The sequence below is a fragment of the Crinia signifera genome, chromosome 2, assembly GCF_055691185.1.
Source record: "Crinia signifera chromosome 2, ASM5569118v1, whole genome shotgun sequence".
Lineage (NCBI taxonomy): Eukaryota > Metazoa > Chordata > Amphibia > Anura > Myobatrachidae > Crinia > Crinia signifera.
In genome coordinates this window covers 187,943,293-187,967,255 of record NC_139218.1, presented here as the reverse complement: position 1 = coordinate 187,967,255, position 23,963 = coordinate 187,943,293, and the positions used below count along the sequence as shown (strand labels likewise).

The 23,963-nt window shown below is 43.3% G+C and overlaps 1 protein-coding gene across 1 annotated transcript; it reads right to left on the bottom strand.

Annotated features, from left to right (window-relative positions):
• Positions 1–9,078: 9,078 nt before the first annotated feature.
• LOC146058933 (uncharacterized) lies at positions 9,079–23,112 on the bottom strand. The gene is made up of 3 exons (XM_083171125.1): positions 23,047–23,112; positions 9,769–9,886; positions 9,079–9,542 (listed from the first exon to the last, which is right to left on the bottom strand). The coding sequence occupies exons 1-3, from the start codon at positions 23,082–23,084 to the stop codon at positions 9,330–9,332; spliced, it is 369 nt and encodes a 122-aa protein (XP_083027251.1). The 5' UTR covers positions 23,085–23,112; the 3' UTR covers positions 9,079–9,329.
• Positions 23,113–23,963: the final 851 nt, after the last annotated feature.

Here is a 23,963-nt window from a genome sequence, read left to right as displayed (position 1 = left end):
AAGCCCAGTACATTCCATGTCACAATCTTAACCATGATAATAATTCATTTCCAGGTATAGAACAGTAATAATTAGACAATAAAGATGCATTTATATTAATAAGTATCTTTCGGGTGTACTTTAAAGAAGAGCATCTTCCACCCCATATATTGGGGTCACCTTTTACATTGTTTTGAACTAGAGCTATGAGAGCAAGGTAATAACGAGATAAGGCCATATTTCTGCAGACACACGAAAAATAAAAACAAACAACACTTAACATATACCCCCCCTCCACCCCCCACCCTGTATAACCTACCCCATTAGGCATACCTATATCCAAACCCACCATTTTCACCCCTACGTAGACTCTTCCACTTGGGGACCTTTACTTAATGACCACATCAAGCAACGGCAGGGAGCCCCGACACTAATAATACAATTGTGTGCACAGAGATTATACATATCCACAAAATACACAGATTATATTTTGACATGGCTATTATGCCTCAAATCACCCCCCCCCCCCTAAACTCTATCTTAGACACTTTTGTCCCGATTTAAAGAGTACTATTGTAGCCCTTCACATGTATCGTAAGATTTATCCATGGCTATTGGCTGCTAGTTGAATTCGGCCAGGGTAGAATTTGTCAAGCCACGTAGCCGCCTCTGACGCAGTGGAGAAAAAATTTGATTCTCCGTTGGCCACCACCCGAAGTTTAGCGGGGTATAACATAGCATATTTTAGTTCCAGTTCTCTCATCCTACTTTTCACACTGCGAAATTTGGCCCTGTCTCTTTGAACATCTTGAGGCAGATCTGGGAAGACAGAGACCTTGGACCCATTGTATCCAAAATCAGTTTTTATGCGAGTCAATCTAAAGACTTGGTCCCGGTCTCTATAATGTAGAAATTTCGCAATCAGGGTGCGGGGTAAACCCCTGGGAATAGAGGGACGGGCTGGAATTCGATGTGCCCTTTCTATAGAGAAATTTGACGGAGAAGTTTCCCTGACCAAGCTCTCTCTTTAGCCAGTCCTCTAAGAACTTTTCAGGCTCTCGCCCCTCTATACGTTCTTCCAGGCCAACGAAGCGGACGTTGTTACGCCTCGAGCGCCCTTCAAGATCAGTGTGTTTAGCCCGCAAGTCCGCCATTTGACCCATGATTGCGCCCATCTGAGCCTGTAAAGGGATCACTACGTCGTCAGTAGCTGAAACTCGCTTTTCCAACTCGGAAACCCTGTCCCTAGTTTTTTGTGCGTCATCTCGTATCAGCATAATATCAGTCTGAAGCCTATTGATCTGCTCTGACAATCGCGTTTCACAAGAATTTATCGCCTCCAATACTTGTAACAGGGTTACTTCAGGTATCTGCGCCTGGGTTGAGGATTTTGAAGGGGTGGTCTGCGGCGTAGCAGGCTGAGAATTATTCGTGGAGCGAGCGTACTTTTCTAAGCGGGCAGCCGCTGTATTTTGGCCGGTTTTCCCCATCTCGACACCAACAGCAGTTATTGAAGGGTGATGACGGCTGAATTATAGTACTTATTGGCTTACTGCCAGGTTGTTTATAGCAAGTGAAACACCCCAACCTGCAGAAATTTCAGAGCCCCTACACTCAGGTGGCTTCTGTTGATGGCTTCTGATTTATGATAAGTTCTACAAAGGTAAAGCGTATCACTACCTAATAAGCTTGGTGTTGTTGTCTTGGTACTTATTCATTATACAGACAACTTTACTATAAACATGAAGTTCCGGATTTGTATGCCATTTTGTGCAACAGGTGATTAACTTAATTAGCTGAACAGGATCTAACTATCCAATCCTCATCTTCCTAGCTGTTAGTCCTTTGGGGATGCAATACAGGGGTAACTGCTGCTCAGTGCTCACTACTTCACACCTTGGTGGTGAGCACAGTCAGTAGCTGGTTATTAAGTGACCCCAATATAGCAGCGTTGCTAATGAACTTGGAATGAAAACTTTGGACTTTTACTGGTTATAATAAACAATTACTGTACCATGTAGTTTGATTCAATAAAACACTCCTAAACAAGAAAATGTAATGATTTTGTGAGTGGACATATGGGCATCAAAACAAAGTATCTTTCAGTGCCAGATTTAAAAAAAGAAACTGATGTAATATCAAACGGTAAACTGTACCAACTATCTCAATTTTGGATACACTGTGAAATGAGTACGTGCAAATGTTTCGATATTTCAACCTGCGGTGAAAATGAGACCTACTGTAATAAAATGAAATGTCTGGTGACAGATTATCTGGTGCCCTGAGATATGTATCCTCTTAAACAAAGGACTCCTTTGTTACTATTTATAGTAGTTGAAATGTTACACCAAGGCACACGCGTGTATGAATCTCCAAACATGTTGCTCAATGCCATCTAAATATATCAGGTTGGCATATTAAGCTCATGACTTGTCTGTACAATTCTAGTGTTGGCAGCTTCCCATTTGCCACCTTGTCACAAGGGATTATTTTACAGTAATGCCGCCATTTAACCATTTGCTAGCAGAAAAAAGAAGGGCGATTTCTGTTTGTCTTTAGACATATACTATTATTAAACTAAGTTATCTATTAATACGGCATATTTTTAAGTTACCTGCAACTTGATAGAAGCAGCAACTGTAGAGGAAAAGCTATGTGCAAATTGAAAGCTGTAGTGACAAGACAAGGGCCACTGATAGGTAAGGGGGATTTTTATAGGGTTTAAAGTGCTAGAGATACTCTATTCAGAGCTGAGACACCCTGGTGAAGGATATTTTCTTTCAAGGTCAGATTAAAGCTTGTTGGGGTCCTGGGGAAACTAAATTGTGGGCCCTCCACCAACAAAATTGATTCCAATCTTCTGTCCAATGCTTACTGCTGACATGCTCAGCATGTTGACAGAGACCATACGGACCTTGTAACATGTCTATTTGGACACTGCAGGGTACTTCTGGGTTCCATCGGACCAGCACATCGGCAGTGACCCTTGGCGATTGGTAGTTTAGTTAAGGTTTCTCCTCCCATTTCTAACCATAATCCATATAATTTCAAATGTTTATTAAAAAGTATTTTTCCACACAGTGGATCTGGAATAACTGCTACCACTGTGTGGAAAAAAAACTTTTTTAATAAACATTTGAAATCATATAGACTTTTTAGTGTATGCTAGAGTGAAATTACCTAAGGCTTGATTGATCTAATTGTGGTTATCAAAAATAGGAGAGCCAACTCACAATTGCACTCCATACTTTCCCCCTATCCCCCATCCAACAGGGGATTTGTGAGTAAGGCTGCCCCCACACTTGTACTTTAGTTACCTGTGGCGCGACGCAAGGGTCTGTTCACTACTATTCTGAGCATGGCACCTGTTGTCAACAATCAACATTATGAATGCCGATATGGTAATTGTGTACCTTGTTATTGGATCCCTGTCTGCCTAGGTCTTGTCTTTCAGTCTATTATTCACTTTATAGACATGTGAGATGCTGCAGCATCTGTCTGTGCATCTTTATTGATGGTATTGTTTGGTACTTGTGTATTATCATGGCGCCCATCGCATCGCATACCACTAATTAAGGTATGCAATGGCATGCGATGGACCCGATTTCAGCCTTTTTTCCGGGCTGAGTATACAATTTTAAAATCAGGTCACATCGCATGCCATTACAATGGCATGCGATGCGACGCGACGCGATTTGCCATTGAGTCCCATGTTAAATGGCACCCCCAGACCACGATTTTTAATTGTATACCCACCCTGATGGGTAATAAATATGTAAAATGCCCCCACATTGTTAACGGCCACTATCAACGCCAACCCGAAGCGTGGCGAGCGTAGCAAGCCCGCGAGGGGCGGCGGTACGCGTCCTCCGACCTTTTCATACCCCCACTATCCACGACGGCGTGGAGTTGACTTTCTAAAGTGTGGCGAGCGCAGCGAGCCACCGTGCCCGAAGCGTGGTGAGCGCAGCGAGCCCCGCGAGGGGACGTGCATTACTTCACAGGTATACGCGTCCCCATGCGGGGCTCGCTGCGCTCGCCACGCTTCGGGCTCGGTGGCTCACTGCGCTCACCACACTTTAGTAAATCAACTCCACGCCAACGTGGATAGTGGGGGTATGAAAAGGTCGGAGGACAGTACCGCCGCCCCTCGCGGGCTCGCTGCGCTCGCCACGCTTCGGATTGGCATTCATAGTGGGGTGATGTTAACAATGGGGGGCATTTCACATACTCATGACCCATGAGGGTGGGTATAAAATTAAAAATCGGGTCTGGGGGGGGCATTTAACATGGTAATAAGGCATCTGGGTGCCTGTACAATGAAAAATCGGGTGAAATCGCGTCGCATCGCATGAGATCTTATCGCATGCGATGCGACGCGATTTTTCATCGTACAATGCCCTACGATGGAAATCGGGGGCGCCGTGATAATACACAAGTACCCTTTATGCAAATATCACAACAAACCCTTCTCTGGTGTACATTCATGCATCTGCATGTGCAATTACTAAAATTCCCACTGTTAGTGTCTTTGGACACTGTAATCTCACTTGGTGTTTCTTTAGATGCCTAGGGCTTACCAAGGAAATCTGCACAAGACTCATGATAGGAGCAGATTCTCCATCAGAGTAGGGTCATTTTTGTTTGTCTGGATAGTCACCTAAAAATTGCTACACAGGTATGTCCAGCACATTCCCAATACATTTTTAATACAGTGAGTCTCAACTGCATTTGCGCCTCTGTGTGAACAAACCATGGGATGCATGTGTAAGGAAAACCACTGGTAGGTTATTCATTAATGGTTAACCTCGATGGTGTCAAACCATTTCAAGGAAACCATCAATGGTGTCACCCACCAATGGTTAGACCTTTATTGAGTTGCTGGCCAATCAGAGCCCAGGGGTGTGGCTTTGTAGGCATCAATGGGGTAGGCAGAGCTATGATCTGTGTCCCAATACCTTGGAGATTTTTTTTTTAAAGTTAGTAGCTGTGTAGCATTGATGGCGGGAAACCTTCTGGTTCTCCCCCAAGGATGGTAAAAGTAGTTGCCATTTGTCCTAGACCATCAGTATTTTTAAATCATCAAAAGTTGATGGCCATCTTTTCTCCTGTCCTGTGCAACTACTTAGTGACAGACTTACAGTATTTGCAATAGTAAAAAACTGCCCAATTCATCAAACTCAGGCACCAAGTCCTCTACAAGCAGAAACAGATTTTTTTCTTTGTACATAGTTGAACAAAGTACAACTATGGTACATAGTTGAACAAAAAGCTCTGTAGCTGAGGAATTCACAGCTTTGTAGCTCTGGTACATACTCAGAAATGAGTATGAACCAACAAAATGACCCTTATCCTAGGTATCCGTTAATTTATGATAGTTTTAAATGGCCTCTTTTAAGGAAAGTGTAAGACATGTTTTTATAGAGTTACATTTGACTTATTGTCCTTACAGTAATGATGAGTTTCCTGCATTCCAGCATTTATTCACAAGATCAAAGCTTGGTTTGGACACAGGGGGTCTAATATACGTGTATGAGATGCTACCTGAACATTTAGAGTACAATATGGCAGATTCCTTTCTCAATACTCAGCATTGTTTCTCCAGTAAAGACTGTACATGCCTGTCACAGTCAATAGTGGAAAAGGTCATTGGTGACGCTATAAAACTGTCACCGAATCTGAGCTGGCACAGGGACTGTGAACAAATGAGTGAGAAAGATGTGAATATTGATAAAGTTCTCATGTAGGAATTAACCCTATCTAAGAACTATAACTGTGAGAAAGGATAAAATATCAGATTAAGTAGTTGTTTATGGAAGTCAACTACTGTACCTATAAACAGGGCAGCCGAGAGGAATGCCGGGCCCCGGTAAAATTTTGGGGGCGTGGCCTAAGTGTGTGTGTTGTGGGAACCTCCCACACTCAGGCCACGCCCCCAAAATGTTTAGAGGAGGGTTGAAGAAAACTCTAAAAACTGTAATCTCAGAAGTAGCACACATCTACAGCATGTACTGTGCTGACTGCAGGCTCAGCATGACCTCTCACGCTGAGACACTCATGCTGAGCCTGCTGTTGCTACCCGGGAGGGATGGAGGGGGAAGGAAGGGGTAAGACCAGGGCCCCTGCGGGGCCCCTTCAGCAAGTGTGGGCCCGGGTAATTAGTACCCGCTCCCCCCCTCTCTCGGCTCCCCTGCCTATAAATACTTAACAGCAGTGGTGGTTTTTACATATGGGCTGTAGGACTGCACTCCCCCAGGTAAAATCAATCACTGTGCTCTGCCTAGGTGAAATCAATCACTGTGCTCTGCCTAAAGTGAAGCCAGATGCAGTCTGTGAGACTGCACTGGCTTCACTGTGACTAGCAGTGAATTCCTATTGGAAGTATGACCTGCCAGTCACCCAAGTATGACCTGCCAGTCACCCATTAGGAGGTGATCCCTCCCTCCGGGATGCCTCTTTTTCTTCTATGGGCTTCAGCCGAAGCAGCCCATAGGACCAGAGGCATGTACCTATATTGCGCAATGTCGGGTACTTCTAGGGACTGCTACCATTCAAAAAATAAAGTAAAAAGAAAAAATACCCATTTACCACATCAGTTATATGAAAGATTAACCAGTAACCAGAAGAAAGTTTATGTTTAATTTACAGTGCTTTATTTTATATAATCTACATCAGGATAATAAATGTGTCATGCTTGTTTTGTATGTGAACCCGGAGTTTAGGTAAAGTCTGTGTGTGTAACTGGACATCTATGGGAGAAATTTACTAATACCCCGTTCTCATTGTCTAAAAAACCCGGGTATTTGGCAGGGCGAACAGTAATTTCCCGTGTCGCGTCTCAGTGTGAATGCACTCTGTTAAATTTCCAGGTGTTATGCCCCGGGAATTACACATGGGTTTTTTGCAGGGTTTTTCCTGGGTAATACACGGGTGTATGTCAGTATGAACAGCACAGACACGGGTTTTTCACACAAGATGCGAAATAACAAGCTGATTGGGGAATGTAATCAGATGACATGTGACATCCATTTAATGCTGCGTCGAGGAGAGCAGAAATGGTGCACTGGAGGGATGAGGACATTTTGGAGCTGCTTGCTGTGAGAGGAGAGGAGGAAATTAATAAGCAAGTGACCGGCACAGTGAAGGACTCCACAGTTTACTACAACATTGCCAAAATCCTGTCTGCCCGTGGCATCATCAAAACGCAGCAGCAGGTAGTGAACAAACTCAAAGCCCTACGGAAGCAGTATTCTAAGGTCCATGACCTAAACAAGAGGAAGAGTGGTGGTGCCCGTATGGACTGGCCATTTTATGACCAGTGCAATGCCATCTTTGGGAACTCTGCACTGGCTAACCCCATATCACTGTCCTTCTCCAGCAGTTTTGCTGGAAGTGCAGCAAGTGTCTGTGAAGAGAATGCAGCAGCAGCGTCACCCATTGACCTTGATGCCATAGACAGTGAAATGGATTTCTGCTTAGTCCATGGTGAATCCCAGCATGACGTCCTGGATTCATCGTTTAACTCGCAGCATTCCGCTGTAGGTCCATCATCATCGCCTTCACCAGTACAGCAACCGCCATCAGCATTGCCATTGCAGCGACCACCATCAACGTCTGCAACATCGCTCCCAGCTGAAGCAAGTGCTGCAGTTGAAGCGACGCCACAAACAGAGAGTGCACGTCCACAGTTACGCACCAACAGTAAGTTTAATACTTTTACACACACCAATATTACATAGTACAATATTTTTGGATGTAAAAAAAAATGTCGCAGCATGTAGCTAGTGTGCAGGAGGGAACAGGCCTCAAGCACGTATCTGCCAACACTGCTTTTTTATTTATGTATTTTTCCTATTTAACATCACCATGCATGTGTGTAGTGGGGATCTGAATCAGGCCTGTCAGCAACATTGCTAACAGGTCTGAATGAGAAGTCACCCACAATCCCCCCCTGACCATCCTGATAACCTAACCTAACCCGGTATGCAGTCCTTATGGTTGGGTTCCTAGTGCATTGGCACCAACAATGGATAGGAGGAGAACTAACAATATTATAGGCTGGTTTAGTAATGTGTTGTGTTTGTTTTTCCCATAATTTATAATGTTCCACAACGGAAGAAGAGGGCCACAAAGATGGAACAAGCTACAAAAGCAATGACCACCGTAATGCTGGAACACCTGAAGGAAATGGATCATTCAATGCAATTGCATGAAGATTTATGGACAATGAGCGTGAGCTACAGAACTCTTTCATTACAGTGATTGTTGGTATGCATGAGCGTATCAATCGTGAGAACCGAGACACACAAATGGAGTTCCTTAATAGCCTTTTTAGGGCACAAGGCCATGCACAGCCCCAGCCACCACATAATACTTTTGAGGGTAGTTATCCAATGTATAGCACGGGCCAAACAAATTTTTTACCCCCAAATCAAGGAAACATGGCGCCACACAGCACGCCTCACCCTCCACCAATGTCAAACCTTTTCCCTGAGTATACTGTTGGTACACCTCATCCTGCAGCAAATCCTCGCCATTTCCCTGAGCGTACAGCTGGTGCACCTCACCCTCCACCAGTTCCTCTGCACTGTCCTGAATATATGGCTGTGACACCTCACCCTCCAGCACATCCTCGCCATTTCCCTGAGCGTACAGCTGGGGCACCTCACCCTCCACCAGTTCCTCTGCACTGCCCTGAGTATGCGGCTGTGACACCTCACCCTCCAGCCCATCCTCGCCATATCCCTGAGTGTACAGCTGGGACACCTCACCCTCCACCAGTTCCTCTGCACTGCTCTGAGTATGCGGCGGGTCCACATAGTCATGAGCAGAATCCAACTGCTCTAAGACAGGAGTACCCCCGCTACCAAGTGTTGTAGATCTGTTTACGGTGTTTTTGTTTACCTGTCGGTCCACCCGGCCTGTACAGAAGTTATGTTAGGCATTGGGTGTTGTCATTATAGTGCTAATCCATTTTTATATTGTAATTTTTTATACACTTCCTATATCTATATGTTCACACACTACAGTTGGTTTTTGAAAGAAAAACACTATTGTACGTATGAATAAATATGTACAAACAAACTGAAATGTCTCAGTAGTTTATTGTCATTAATAACTTTTGTGATCTAATGGGTTAATGCAAATAAGAGTGTGGTTATGCTGGTGCGAATGTCTTCTGCACTGGTGTGTGTCCCCTCATACATCTCAGAATCTGCAGAGTGGTCTGATACCTCAGGCTCCAGTACGGTCCATTCTGGTAGAAACTGTTCTTTGCTTAATTCACAAATGTTGTGCAACACACAGCAGGCAGCTACTACATGAGGCATGAAGCCGGTATCAATGTAATTTCACTTCATTAAACAACGCCAACGGCCTTTCAGACGGCCAAAGGCATTTTCTACCACCATCCGTGCAGAACTGAGGGTGTGGGTGAAGTGAATTTGTTCTGGGGTAAGTTGAAGGCGCTGAGTGAACCCCTTCATTAACCATCGCCGTAATGGGTATGCTGCATCCCCGATAATATGTACTGGGATCTCCACCCCATCAATGATCTTGGATTTCTGTAAAGTAAGACAAGAGTTACAATATGTAATTGTGGGAGTACAAGTATGCTCATCTGGTGGTGCTTCACATAGTAAATTGCCACTTTTCTTACCCTACAGGTGTAATGAGAGACATTTGAAATACAAATACAATACATGCGGTACAATACATGCGGTATGTTGGTTATACATAGATAACCCTCAAAAAAACCCAACCCCAACAAACAAAAACATATATCTTTACCTCTCTAGGGAACAACCAGCCATCCTGCTTCTCCTCAGCAATAAGGTATAGGTCCAAATTGGCTAGAACCCTTGCATCATGGGAACGACCTGGCCAGCCAATAAAGACATCAGTGAAACTGCAAATATAAAGTGTTTAGAATTGTTTTAGCAAAAAATTATTTATAGCACAGTCTAGTGTTTAAAATAAAAAAAGAAAATGACCAATAGTTGTGGTCCACTACAGCTTGTAGAATTATAGAGTGCCAGCCTTTGCGATTGAAGTAATCGGCATGGTTGTCTGTGGGGGCAATAATAGGGATGTGTGTCCCATCTATGGCTCCAGCACACTGTGGATATCCACGATGCAGGAAACCAGCGATGGTGTCGTCTAACCTTTGGCCTTGAGGTAAGGTGATGAAATGACGGTAAAGGCCTCCCAGCAAAGCCTGCGTTACCTCATGCACTAAAGTGCAAACCGTAGATCTCCCCACTCCAAACAAGCAGGCGACTGTGCGGTATTCTCCAGGGGTAGCCTACCACCACAACACTATCGCTAGTCTCTTTCTAGGAGAGATGGGTATTCTGCAGTTTGTGGTCTGCCTAGAAAGTGCAGGGGTGATAAGGTCCAGCACATACTGAAAGGTCCCACGTGACATGCGAAAATGTTCGATCCACTGGTCATCCTCATAAGCCTCCACTGTAGACCAAAAGACCTCCACATTCGCCGGGTAGTGCCAGTGCTGAACCTCAATATGGAGGTAATGCTGGATACGATGAAAGCTCTTCTCCTGCACACATAATGAAGGTGAGCACTCTCTCTCTCAGCAAGAAATTGCGCTTTCCTCCTCTTCAAAGTACACTGTGCAAGGTAGCACAATGTTAGCAGCTGCAGCAAGCTCTCATTTGCTGCATGAAACAGCAAAATAGTGCATAACATCAGGGACATCTCGTCAGCCATGATTCCAGCAATGCAATGTGCTTGGGAAAAAAGGCCTCTTTTAATGACATCATCTTCAGCCAGCCAATAAAAGTTGCTTTCTAATACAACCAATCACAGCTACTTTTTCGACAGCCAATCAAAGCTGCTATTATATTCACACACTTGTTGGCAGGGCAGACCAGGGGAAGCAGTGTGAACGGGTCAGACACGGGAATTTCCCGGGTCTAAGGTGCAGTGAGAACGGGGTCTAAAAGTTGCGATGCTCTTTGCCCCGCCAAAAACCCACCAAGAAAAACCCGGGTTTTTGCAGGGGCGGCAATGAGAACATGGTATTAGGTATAGTCGTAAAAAATAGGTGTATTCGTATACAAAAATACACCTATATTTTACAAATTCGTATTTTCGGGATTTACTATAGCGAAAATACTTAAATTCGTATTCGTGGCACATTCGTATTTGTATTTACAAATACGGATGTATACGCCATCGACAGAATACGAATAGAAATCACCATTCAAAAGAATGGTGATTCCTAATTTTCTATGCAGCTGTATTGAAAATACAGCCGCTAATTACAGGCAATTAGCAGGATACGGACGCTAATTGCTGGCCAAATACACCAGGAAAATGCAATTAATTTTCCTAGCGTATTTGGCAGAAGCCTGCACGGATCAGTAAAATCCCTGCAGGCTTTAGTGTAAAAAAAAAAGAAGATAGAAATAATAAATAAGGCATTTAAAAATTCAGGGGAAAAATGTGTAGGGTTTTTTAAAACCAGCACCAGGTCCAAGGGCCGGTGGTCCTGTTTACCAAAAAAACAGGGGACAAAACGAATAGGGGTCCCCCGTATTCTTAGAACCTGCACCAGGCCCAACCAGCCAGCAGGGTAATGCCACAGCCGGGGGGAGACTTTTTATACAAGTCCCCCCAGCCAAAGCATTAACCCCCTGACCAGTCAGCCTGTGCAGAGGTCCTGGGTGAGTGGGGACCCCTCAATGAAGGGGTCCCCCCCTCCAGAATTTTCCTACCCAGCCTGAAGCCTGGGGTTGTCCCCGGTACCCCTGTGCGGTGGGTACCGGGCTGATAAATGGTGTAAACATAGAATAATCTATTTTATATTGCTGTGGAACTATGAGTCCCAGCAAGCCTCCCCCGCATGCTGGGACTTGGAGATCCACAGGTCCCAGCATGCGGGCATTAAAGGGCCCACTGGCACTTGTAGTTCCACAGTAATAGAAATAGTAAAGAAAAACCACACTGACACACATTAAAAATAAAACTTTATTACATCCTATGCCCACAGATACTTATCTTTCTTGAGCCAGAGAAATTCGGATCATGATTGGCCGCTAGGCGGCCAATAGAATCATTCGGAGGAGAGGCGATGAAGATGAAACTTAAGTGTCTCTCCTGTCAGTGCCATGGTACTGGGACACTTGCGCTTTTTTTCCCTGAAGACCCTGGGGACTACCTTGTGCTAATCATATACTGTACCTGCCTGCCATGTATCCTGAAGTTCTCTAAGAAATACTGTATGTGTATAAGCCTTGTACTGTTTGCAGTTTTTTAGAAATAAATAATTTTGAAAATAAATAAATAAATAAATAAAGCAGCCAATACTGTATTTACTTTGCACAGAAACAAAATGACTCAATCAAATTGAGATTTGGGAGTGTCCGCTCCAAGGGCAGCGGGAGGTGGGGAGTTTGACTGGGTCGGTACTCATGTCAAATCATAACGCAGATGTTCTAGTGTCCTAAGCAAGCTCAGATGATAGAAACAACCCTTCCTCCCTGTAAAGCAAACAGGCAGTTTGAACACACTCCACCCAAATCTAACTCTCTCTGAGCATTTTATATTTGCCCCACCTGAAGTGCACTTGGTTTTGCCCATTAGTGAAAGATTTTGCTTTTGAGATCCTTACTGAATCAGGCCCTGTGTCCAAAATAAGTGGAGCGCTAACTGGGCAGTATCCAGAATAATGACACTAGAGGCAGATGGTTTTACAGGAACAAATACACAGTACATAGTAATTAAGGTTAAAAAAGGCGTTAGTCCATCCAGTTCAACCTATCTAACTGGTAACTACTGACGTGAGTAGGTCATATCTATAGGATTCCCTTAGTGGCCAAAAATGCATCCAGTTTTCATTTAAATTCATTAAAAGTAGTTGCTGTAATCACCCCCACCGGCATTACTTTTTCTCGAGCCTCAGTACATGCCACGCTGCGGGCATGGTGGCTCGCTACGCTTGCCACCTATTCTATTCTCCCTCTATGGGGGTCATGGACCTCCATGAGGGAGAATAGCCGGTGGAGGTCAGGATCCCTTCTGTCTGTGTTTTAACAGTCAGGATCCCAACGTCGGGTAAATGACTGTCGGAATCCTGACCGTTTAAACCCCGTCCGGCACCCGGTAAAAAAGGCCTGGATTATGACACCATATGGCTAGAAAATACACAATGGCGTTATATCTATGCCTGTTCCAAGTGCTTTTGTTTAATCTCTGTTCACTGGAAATAGTGGAGACACTATTGAGACACAGTCCAGCAACAAAGCAGGATAAATCAGCTATTCTTCAATTTGCTGTTGTACTGTCACTCTCCGACAAGGGAAGTGGTTTGTGCAGGTACTTGAGGGTGAATTTTGTAGTGAAATCAGTCATTGTGGTTCCACCCCAATGCTCAAAGGCACAAATCAGTTACATGTTTTTGGGATCCAGGATGGGAGAAATAAAATGTTGTCAAGTACCTGTATGTGTGCTACTGAGTGGCACTTTTCTTAGCACAGTTGCTGTAGAAAGAGAAGTGGAAGATGAAAAAGGTAGATACTGGGTAAGTGTTAAATATATATCCCATAAAAGTTCATGGAACTAAGCTTTCTATGCACACATATTCCATCCTCCTATTAAATCGCCTATCTCTTCTTACTGGCAGCTGCTCTCTAGTTCTATTGTGGTCATGATTTGAACTACTTGCTGAGCTGGGGATGGAGTTCTGGGGAACTGGAAAACCTCCCTACGTTTGTCTATCCTTTCTTCTAAGGTTTTAACAATGAAAAATTTCCATCAGCAATGAGGGAATTATCATGATTTTCCAGCTATTGAATAAGTAGACCTGTTATTGTTACTTTAGTGTGTTCTTTTTCACTCCCTTCTGGCTTCAAGCCTAGAAATAGTGGTATTAACTATTTAGTAAAATCAATACACTACATAAAATTATTATGACAATAACATTAAAATAATACTGCATCCAAACTATTTATATGTGACTTTAACTAAAGGTTCAATACTAGAAACAGTAATATATACAGGGGCACTATTAATTATTACTAATTATAGTACTAAGGCTTTATTAACAAATTGGAGTGGCGAGTGGATGAAGTTCTTAAGCTATGTTTAGAATAAGCTGAAATATTAACAGTTAATAGGACTATTATAATATTTTATAACACTTTAACATAATAAAACAACTTCAGACTCAGAGTAGTATGGAAATTGACTGTTGGTCTTGGGGCTGATGCACATTGGAAGTTGGAGAATAGAAGACAGCCGGACAAATATAGGTCTTTCGCATAAGAGGAGTAGGTGAATGGGAGTATATTCAGATGTAAGGCAACGCACATGGGTGATGGCAATAGAAGAAGATGGTCTGGTTCTGGAAGAATTCACCAGGTAACTGGACTGGACTTGAATAAGATGAGTAGAAGACCATCTGGTTCTGGAAGAATTCACCAGGTTACTGGACTGGACTTGACTAAGATGACTAGAAGAAGACAATCTGGTTCCAGAAGGATACACCAGGTTACTGGACCTGACTTGGACAAGGATAATTGAAGAAATACAATCTGGTATCGGAAGAATTCACCAGGATACTGGACCGGACTTGGATGAAGATACTGAAGAAATACAATCTGGTACTACAAGAATTCACCAGGTTACTGGACCGGACTTAGATGAAGATACTGAAGAAATACAATCTGGTACCAGAAGAATTCAATAGGATAGTGGACCACACTTAAATGAAGATAACTGAAGAAATACAATCTGGTATCGGAAGAATTCACCAGGATACTGGACTGCTGTATTGGATCTCAGGATACTGGACTTCTGTATTGGAGCTCATCACTGGTATCAGCCTGGAGAGTGTGATCTAGTTTTATCCCTCCCGCACTGTGCTGATTGGCAGACTGCTTAATAGCCAAAATCTCATTGGTGGTCTTCGGGAAAAGGACAGCAGGGAACTTCTTGCACTGACAGGCAGGGTGCGCACACCGTAGCCACCAGTCGGAAGAGAGACACACTGTAATTTAAACACTCCTGCATTCTCCGCCCTCCAGCCTGCCACATGGACGGAGACAAGGCCTTGCCACATGACCCGATCGCAGCCGGGCCATGACAGTACTCCTCTTTGGAAATGGACTCCAGACACTTCCCAGGCTTATCAGGATTTTCTTGAGGACATTGATGATAATGTTGGAAGCTTCTACCAGGTTCTCACCTCGGGACCATAGACTTTCCAATCAAGAAGGTACTGTACCCGTCCAAAGTAAAATCTTGAATAAAGGATCTTCTTGATCTCGAATGCTACACCTCGAAGAACATGAACCCTGGGAGTCTTGGGAACTTTACTCTGGAACCAATTCAACACCACTGGTTTCAGTAATGAAATATGGAAAGAATTAGGAATTTTTAACAAAGGAGGTAAACTGTAATTTGTAGACAAGTGGAGAGACAACAGAAATGACTGAATACGGACCTATAAAACGAGGTGCAAACTTCATAGATGGGACCTGCAGTCTAATGTTACACTGTTAACTTCCTCATAGAAACTAATTAAGTTACTGTAGTTTGGCACGATCGGTCCCTTCCAAACCCATGCTGGTTCCCACTAATTATCTTATTGAGCACTATATAATCTTGGATACATTCTCTTAATATTTCCTCAAATAATTTCTCTATAAACATTTACATGGTCAATAATTTGCTGGATCATTATACACAATCTTTTGTATCCAACAAGAAGAGACATATTTAACTTATTGTAGATGCTTACATATAAAAGCACGTTTATGTCAGAAAAACATTGAAAGGCGCAAAGCGTAAATTTCATTGCATAGGTCTTCGATTAAAATGTTGTTTCAAACTTGTGTGATCCGCTTGGCCACAAGATGCAGGAGTTTCATGTTGACGTCACAATTTGCTCTCTGAGAAAAGGTGAGAGTTGATAATTGTTGTTACAGAAAGAAATGTGTTGAACTATCTACGGTATCTATCCATCCATACAGTATATCCGTGGTGTAGCCATAGCCCCCACAGACCCCATGCAGGGTTGTAGGCTTAGGGGGACCATGGGGGAAATTGCTATGCCACTGCCTTGACCTGCAGATACTTGTCTTTGTTACCGTCGCGCCTGCACCCTTTGAAAATGTCCATCACATTTTGGGATTTGATCTATCTCTGTGTCTATGTTGTTGCTAATTTCTAAGCTGAGAATTGCATGTAATAAACTGATCATCATATTTTTCACATTGCTTCTATTTCCAGTATCTAGAGATTCTCAGATGGATTTTCATGAATTGCATACCTTTGTTTGCATTTTCAGTGATATGTCCTTGGAACATATACTGTACTGAATTGTATTATGAATTTTTTTGGCATTAGTTCTGTTCTTGTTGATACAGCACATAGGTGTGTCCATTTATTATATCCCTGAGGGGCACCAGAAATATTTTGTTGTTTACATTTTTCCCTGTTGCCAAGATGCTAGCTTTTTCTGTCTTTGCTATTACTGCTATTACTGGCATATTTGATGACGCATCTACTTCTACATGCCTTTTAGTAACTGACAGGTAACTATACACATGATGGTAGTGCACTCCAAATTCACACTACTTTTTTGTTACTTAGCAACGGACAGTTTTCCTCTTATTTGTCAATGCAACATGTGCATGCATCCATTTCCCAGACTTTACAATTATTTCTTTTTCGTGACATTGCAAGTCTTTGTGTTGCATCCTTTGATTTGTTTTGTTATTTACATTCCCAATCAAAGTATTTCACTACCAACAGCCTGAAACATAAAGTATGATGGATTAATGAATGTGTTATTCACACCAAAGTCATCTGACATGCAACCAGTTTTGGAGAGACTGTACACACCATAGTCTCAGTTTTCCATTCTTAGCTGAAAGGAGTGGAACCTGGTGTAGTCCTCTGCTGCCACAGCACTACTAGGTATGTGTGGATTGTGTGCATACAGATGTCTCTCTTCATAGTGTGACAATGCCCCTGACACGGTGTGGTGCGATGGCATACCTGACTCTGGAGTTTCCAGCTTCAGATCTTCATGGCCTCTTCTTGGAAGAACCTGCGGAAGGGGATGGCACAACCCAAGGAGGACCCACAAATACAACACTACTACAGTTAGCAGTGACAGTAATTTATTTACGAAAACACACTGATTGGTCGCTGTAAGGTTTCAATGGTAAATAACAAATGATATAAGAAATATTTTACAGAATTACATTCACCGTAAAGCATTAAATAATACAACAATTACTCCGTCATTCTAAACTCAAATAGACCATGGCGGTTCTAACTGACATCCACCAGGTGGCGTTACTTAACCTCTTTCTATCTATCTTCATTCTCTACTCGTCAATCACTTTAAACACTTCACAGCAACAAACAATATACACTGTCATGGAATACCAGTCACTGACTTAAAACAATGGTCCCTCTTCGACAGGTCCTCACACGTATACAGTCCCTATAACTCACAGGAAAGGATTAAATGGTCCTCAGTGGAGGGACAGGCAGGTTCCCTTTGGGGTGACCTCCTGTAGTAAATGCAGCAAACAGGCTGTAGGGATAGCCTTATTATAATAATGGCCTTAACAGGAAAAGTTTCACAAGGGCTGGTCACTCTCCAGGCCCTAAGTATCTCTTGAGTTGAGGTAATGGCTTCCCCATTGGCGATGGTTACCCTGAGGACTGGTGGGTGGCAGGGAGGGGTTAGTGCATGGCACCTCAGCTGGGGGAACAAGGGTGCAGGTGATGTGGGATAACAGAGAGGTATGGGATGCCCCTGCAGGGTATTACAAGGGTGCAGATGCTGTCACAGGGGGACTGAATCAGTACCTTGGGTGTTGCTGGCTCCTGCCACATAGATCACTGGCTATACTGCTGCATGCTGTCTGGCCCGTCTGCTGGGTGCTGCAGTGTGCTCCCTCTCTCTCTCTTCCTTCTCCTCACACCTGGGACAGCAGCCTTCTTCAACTTTCTTTCACACATGCCTCGGTGCTTCCTCCTCTTGAAGCACAATCCTGTAATCACACTTCTGCACTTGTTCCCTCTGTCTTTTAGGCAGCACACTCCTTTTCTCTCTGACACTGGGCTCTGGCACTCCACGCTGCAGCTCTCCTTCACATGGCTTTCTCCTCTCTTCCTGTCATGCTGCCTGGCTGACCTCTCATCTCTCCTTCCTGCATCCCAGGCAGGCTTCTCCTCACAGGACTGCAGGTGAGGGTGGCTTCTGGGTCCTAGTGCTGGCCAGGTTGGTTTAACCCCTCACAGGTTGGTTTAACCCCATCAGTTGGTTTAACCCCATCGGTTGGTTTAACCCCATCAGTGCAGTATATGGGCTATTTATTGTTGATGTGTTAAGCAAATACATCTCAGGTGGTAAGAGTAGCGAATAAGTGAGGGTGCCATAAAATTAGGAATGTTATTTTTTTCATTCTTTATGGTGACCATTAAAGCATGCTCACATTTTAAAGAGTTATCAGATAGAGCCACTTTCTTATGCACTAAAGTACAAATCACTGGCAAAGGTTACTGCTAGAAATTGTTGCCTGATATTAAATATATTGGTTCCATTCAGAGTTCCACTCTCGCTCTATCTCATGGACGTACAGTATACCTGCTTTTCTTCTAAGCTATGTTTTGGGAACATTTGTGTGAAGTTGTGGGTCAGACTTACAGTACTCACATTTGCACAGACTGGGAAAATATTCAATAGTGAGTTGCGTATGGATGTGTGACAGGATACCAGATACTGTAGCAATATTTTCGCAATTCACTTGCAGATTTACACAGGGTGGGATTTCTTTCTGTCTGGACGGTGGCTAACCACTCGCAGTCATTATGCAAATTTGCATATAAGGGATCAGGTCTGAAGTCGCATGAGTATATGGGGGCCTTAACACTTGGGGGTTCTGATTTACCAAACATTAATCATATACAGAATCTTCGTGCTGTCCTGGAAAGTGGCTTCACACTTCAATATCAGGTATTAGCTACAATAAGATCCTAATTTCTTTAGGAATATAGTCATAATCAAGCACTTCATTGCCTCAGAAGATCTAACTTAAGTCACACATGCATTTGTATCATCACTAACATCAGACTACTGAAGTGTCTTTTTCCTTGGTCTCCCTTCAAAAGCAGGTAGTACAAAATGCAGCAGCCAGGCTGTTACTAACCAGACTGATTCCAGACACGGAACATTGTTTCTAAGATTGGCTGCTGACCATGGGCCATGAAGCAGCTTCCGTGATTTGTAGCAATGTAAGCAATACCTAGACTCTCTGTGAATTCATCTGGGCTCAAGCTTTCAGCTGTGTGGCTCTAACTCTATGAAACTGGCTTCCTCACACAGTTAAAGGGACCTCCAGTTAAATCCTTAAATTCAGACTCAAGACTTTCCTGTGTACACCCGCATTTCACTAATGTCCCTTGTTAAGCTTATTTGAATAATCCTTATTAACCCCACTTTTCATCTGCATGTATATTAAAATTGCAAATGATGATTGACAATCATCATCCACTTTTCATGGGACTGAATCCAGGCTGGATAACTGGCGGGGACACTGTGACAGCTGCTGGGTGTTCCAGGAAAATTAGTGACAAAGGAATGGGGGGAGCTACTTTACATTGCTTGTTCTGATAACCCTTTGTATTACAGTATGTGCATTGTTATTTTTAATGTCTGTAAAGCGCCTTGAGTCCTGTTGGAGAAAGTGCGCTATATAAATAAAACTTACTTACTTACTATTTCTCACTGTATAAGATAGACCACAGGTTCTCAAAGTCGGGCCTCACACCCCACACTGTGCATGTTTTGCTGGTCTCTTCACAGTGAAATAATTAGCTCCACCTGTGGCTCTTTTAAAATGTGTCAGTCGGTAAAGAGTGTACAATTAGAAATTGGATTCACAGATAGCGCGCACTTAAAAGAAGTCAGCAAGTGCAGTTCAGGGGTAGTTATGGAGGTTATCCCACAATACCTCCGTGATTTGAACAAAAGTGACAAGAAAGGAAACAACCCAAAACTACTTCTGCGCCTTCACCTTAAAACATGTGCATATGAAAAAAATATAATTAGCTTATCTTTCAATCCACTTTGAAATGAAGTTAGCACTCCATGCTCCAGAGATATCCAGTCTCAACCATGTTAAGGAAGCATATACCAGCATCCATAGTGTAATACAGTTTTAATACATAAAATATGAACAAATCTTTAAAATCTTCAATAAAATAGCCAAAAAAATGGCAAATTACCAAATACTGTTGAGAACTATGTCATATAACACGTTCTCAGCTGAGCATAAATGCAGACAAGTGTAGAGATTACACATCAGATGTTTACAGAGGGGGTGGCTTGTAATTACCGGATTGCGTGGAGAACTAGGTCGATTAGTTCACAAACAGGCATTCAGGTATACAGGCACAACGTCAGTCCCAGGTCTCCTGCAGCAAAGATCCCAGTCTGGCTTCTCCCATCCCGAGTGACGTGATGATCTCCACACGTTCACGACAACAAATACCCAACGCGTTTCGACCACGTTCGTGGTCTTTTTCAAGGCAGTGATGAATTAATGAGTGTACCTTTCGGATGACCTTCAAAACGTAAACTGTGTGTTGTTCTGAGGACCAAGTTTGAGAACCACTAAGATAGACAGATGACATTCATTCATTCATTGATTCAAACTATGTGCCCATAGAAATATATGCCATGTGATCAGTATGGTTACTATACATTAACCCCTGCACTAGAGAAATATGTCGTATATACTGTAGTCCAGGGATGGGTAAGATTGAAGTTTACCCACATATGAAATAGACGGTCCCCTCTTTCAAATGATATGGAAATTATATATTTTATTCAACATTGAGGTGCCTTGGACATTATGTAAGCTACTGTAGGTTAATAATGATGTCACCTGCACTCTTGCCAGTAATTCAAACATTAATGCTAATTAATCTTTTTTACCTCCCACTTCAGCAAACAACACATTCTTTAGAGATGAAACTCACACGCCAGTCATTCCGTCACATTCACCTGATGACTTATGGGTAAAGAGATAGATGGGAAGTCTTTGGAAAAGAGGGAGTTGATTAATGGTATGAGTTACTAAGTGAGCAAATGGTTCCATTAAACAAGCCAATTTCAGTTGACTGTTATGGGATTAAAATATAAATTTTAAGCATCATTTAGGCTTGCCAATATTTGTGCAGTGTCAAATAGCACAGCACATATTACTATGTATTTATTTTTAACACTACGTATGTAGGTAAGGTTGGTCATCCCATTTTATTGTGATTGGATAAATTGCCTGAGGTTGTTAAATAAAGCCAAAACAGGTTCTATAAATACATTCTATAATGTTATTTATAGCTGTGATTAACATAACTGTGCCAAGACACATGGAAATGTATAACAACCATTAAAGCATTTGTTTACTTTAGTCTTAGTTGTTTATTAGCTAACATATGCTTCTGTGCTAATGTGCACTGCTTTGGCTTCCCCACGTTGTTAACCCATTGACTTAGGATTTGAAAGAAAGTCCTATCTGTGCTGAAACAAGTCTATAAATCAGGGGTAGATGTACAGTATGAAGCAGTGATAAGGAAGGAGAAGTGATAAATTGCCTGGTACCTTATCACTAGCCAATCAACTCCTTACCATCCCTTTTTAAACCCAGCCTGTAACTTAACAGTCAGGAGCTGATTGGCCAGTGATAAAGTACCAGGCACTTTATCACTTTTCCTCCTCACTGCTTCATACATCTCCCCCCCATTTCTATAGTAGACAAACTTTCAATAAACAGTATATAATGTAGTTCATGAATAATAGGCTATAGAATACACAGAGAATGCAACCCCATTGTACAGAATTTTCCAACAGTGTAAATCAATAATTAAAATTAAAATTGCGAGAAATCCTGCAGCCTCCATAGGTATCAGCCCCAGGGCCGGTGCAAGGCGGTTAGTGTTCATTCTAGCACCCGCTATCTTTTGAAAACCCATGCAGTTCATCTTCCCTGCCTGGGGTGTCGCTGTCTGCTGTGGTGTTTCTAGCACAGGTCTGGTTTGCATATCAGTGCTGATATACAGACCACACTGTGCTAGAACCTCTACAGCAGACAGCGACACCCCAGGCAGGGAAGAGGAACTGCATGGCTTTTCAAATATAGCGGGTGCTAAAATGAACACTATATATATATATATATATATGGGCTGGTGCATCACTCAAAGCGACTGTAAATATTGTCCTGGCTGATACAATATTAAGAGCAACGTTTCAATGCCTTCGTTATGGCATTTTCATCAGGCCATAATAAAGGCATTGAAACGTTGCTCTTAATTTTGTATCAGCGTGGACATTATTTACAGTCGCCTGGAGTGCTGCATCAGCCCCCTCCTATCTAGCATTGCTTCTGTGCGGGCACCCGATGCACAGCAATGTACTTCAAAGGGGGAGCCAGATCACTGAGGACTATATTATATATATTTCCTTCTCACACCTGTACTCCAGCTCTGCACCCAGCAGTATCCCTTACACACATGTAAGCAGGCCCGGCCTGCACCATGCCTCTTCCCTAACACGTTTCCCAGCCCTGCAACACACGTCCCCCAACTCTACACTTTACCCAACACACATGTTCCCCAGCCCTGCAACACACATGTTCCCCAGCCCTGCAACACACATGTTCCCCAGCCCTGCAACACACATGTTCTCCAGCCCTGCACTTTAACCAACCCACATGGGGATGTACTCCACTGTCATTCCTTTTAGTATGTCCCCACACAGGTCCCCCAGCCCTGCACTTCAACCAACACACACATGTAAAACCATCCCTGCACTTCCCCCAACACACATGTAAAACCATCCCTGCACTTCCCCCAACACACATGTAAAACCATCCCTGCACTTCTACCAACACACATGTAAAACCATCCCTGCACTTCCCCCAACACACATGTAAAACCATCCCTGCACTTCTACCAACACACATGTAAAACCATCCCTGCACCTCCCCTCCCTCAAATACAAGTATGTCCCAGGCCAGTCACCTTTTCTTTATGTTTGGATGATCTGGGCTGGCAACCATGCTGGCAGCAGTGGCAGGGTGAGGTCTCTTTAGGATCATCATCTTGTGCTGGAGGGGGCGGAGCTTAGACGATCTCTGTGTGAACGAAGAGCAGCAGCAGGAAGCAGCAGAACTAGAGCAGGGACACAAGCCTTGTGTTTGCCGGCTGCTGCTGGAAGCTGAGCCCAGCAATCACCCGCAGTACCTGCTCCCAGGACCGGGTAACAGGTTTCCGATGTACAAAATGTGCTGGGGGAAAGTGTCAGACTCTCCTACAACTCACGAAGTCCATTAAAATACTTAATTAACATGATCACAGTACTGGGGCGCCCTCTAGTGGCCAGCGCCCTAGGCAGCTGCCTAACTCTGCCTAGTGGTAGCTCCGGCCCTGATCAGCCCCCCTTGATGCATGCGCATGCAGACCGCCATGCAATATGCATAGTACTGTAGATCCAAATAAGGGAGCAGAGTGATACCATAAGCTACCACTCTGCTTCCAGCACTTTATCAGAGCCCATGTTCATGCAAGATCATATTGTTACAATTGGATGTTATTTTCACATTGAGATTTAGGAGAAATTATTTCAGCATATCCCTACATGGTTCTCTTCTATGTTCTTTCCATTATATTTAGGTTTCAGACAATTCCACATGGTTTAAATCTCAATGGAACGGTTTCTGATGGTTTCTAATGAAAATTGTGATCTTTGGACAATTTTAAAATCCACTTTTAGTTATACCCCTTTTACACCGGCCTCCTGGAAAAGGACAGGCATTTCTGAGTGCCGGGTCATTTTGCGGGTGCAGCCTGACCCCATTTCACACCATCTGCAAATGACCGGGTTATAGCTTTTCAACCCGAGAATTTGCTGAAAAATCCAGGTTTTTCTGTGGTATGAA

Coding starts and splice junctions, on each gene's coding strand:
- LOC146058933 (XM_083171125.1), bottom strand. CDS start 23,084: ATGGTTGCCAGCCCAGATCATCCAAACATAAAGAAAAG. Junction 9,887..23,046: donor CATCCAAACATAAAGAAAAG/GTGACTGGCCTG, acceptor TTATATTTGCAG/TTTCACTGATGTCTTTATTG. Junction 9,543..9,768: donor GCTGGTTGTTCCCTAGAGAG/GTAAAGATATAT, acceptor CTTACTTTACAG/AAATCCAAGATCATTGATGG.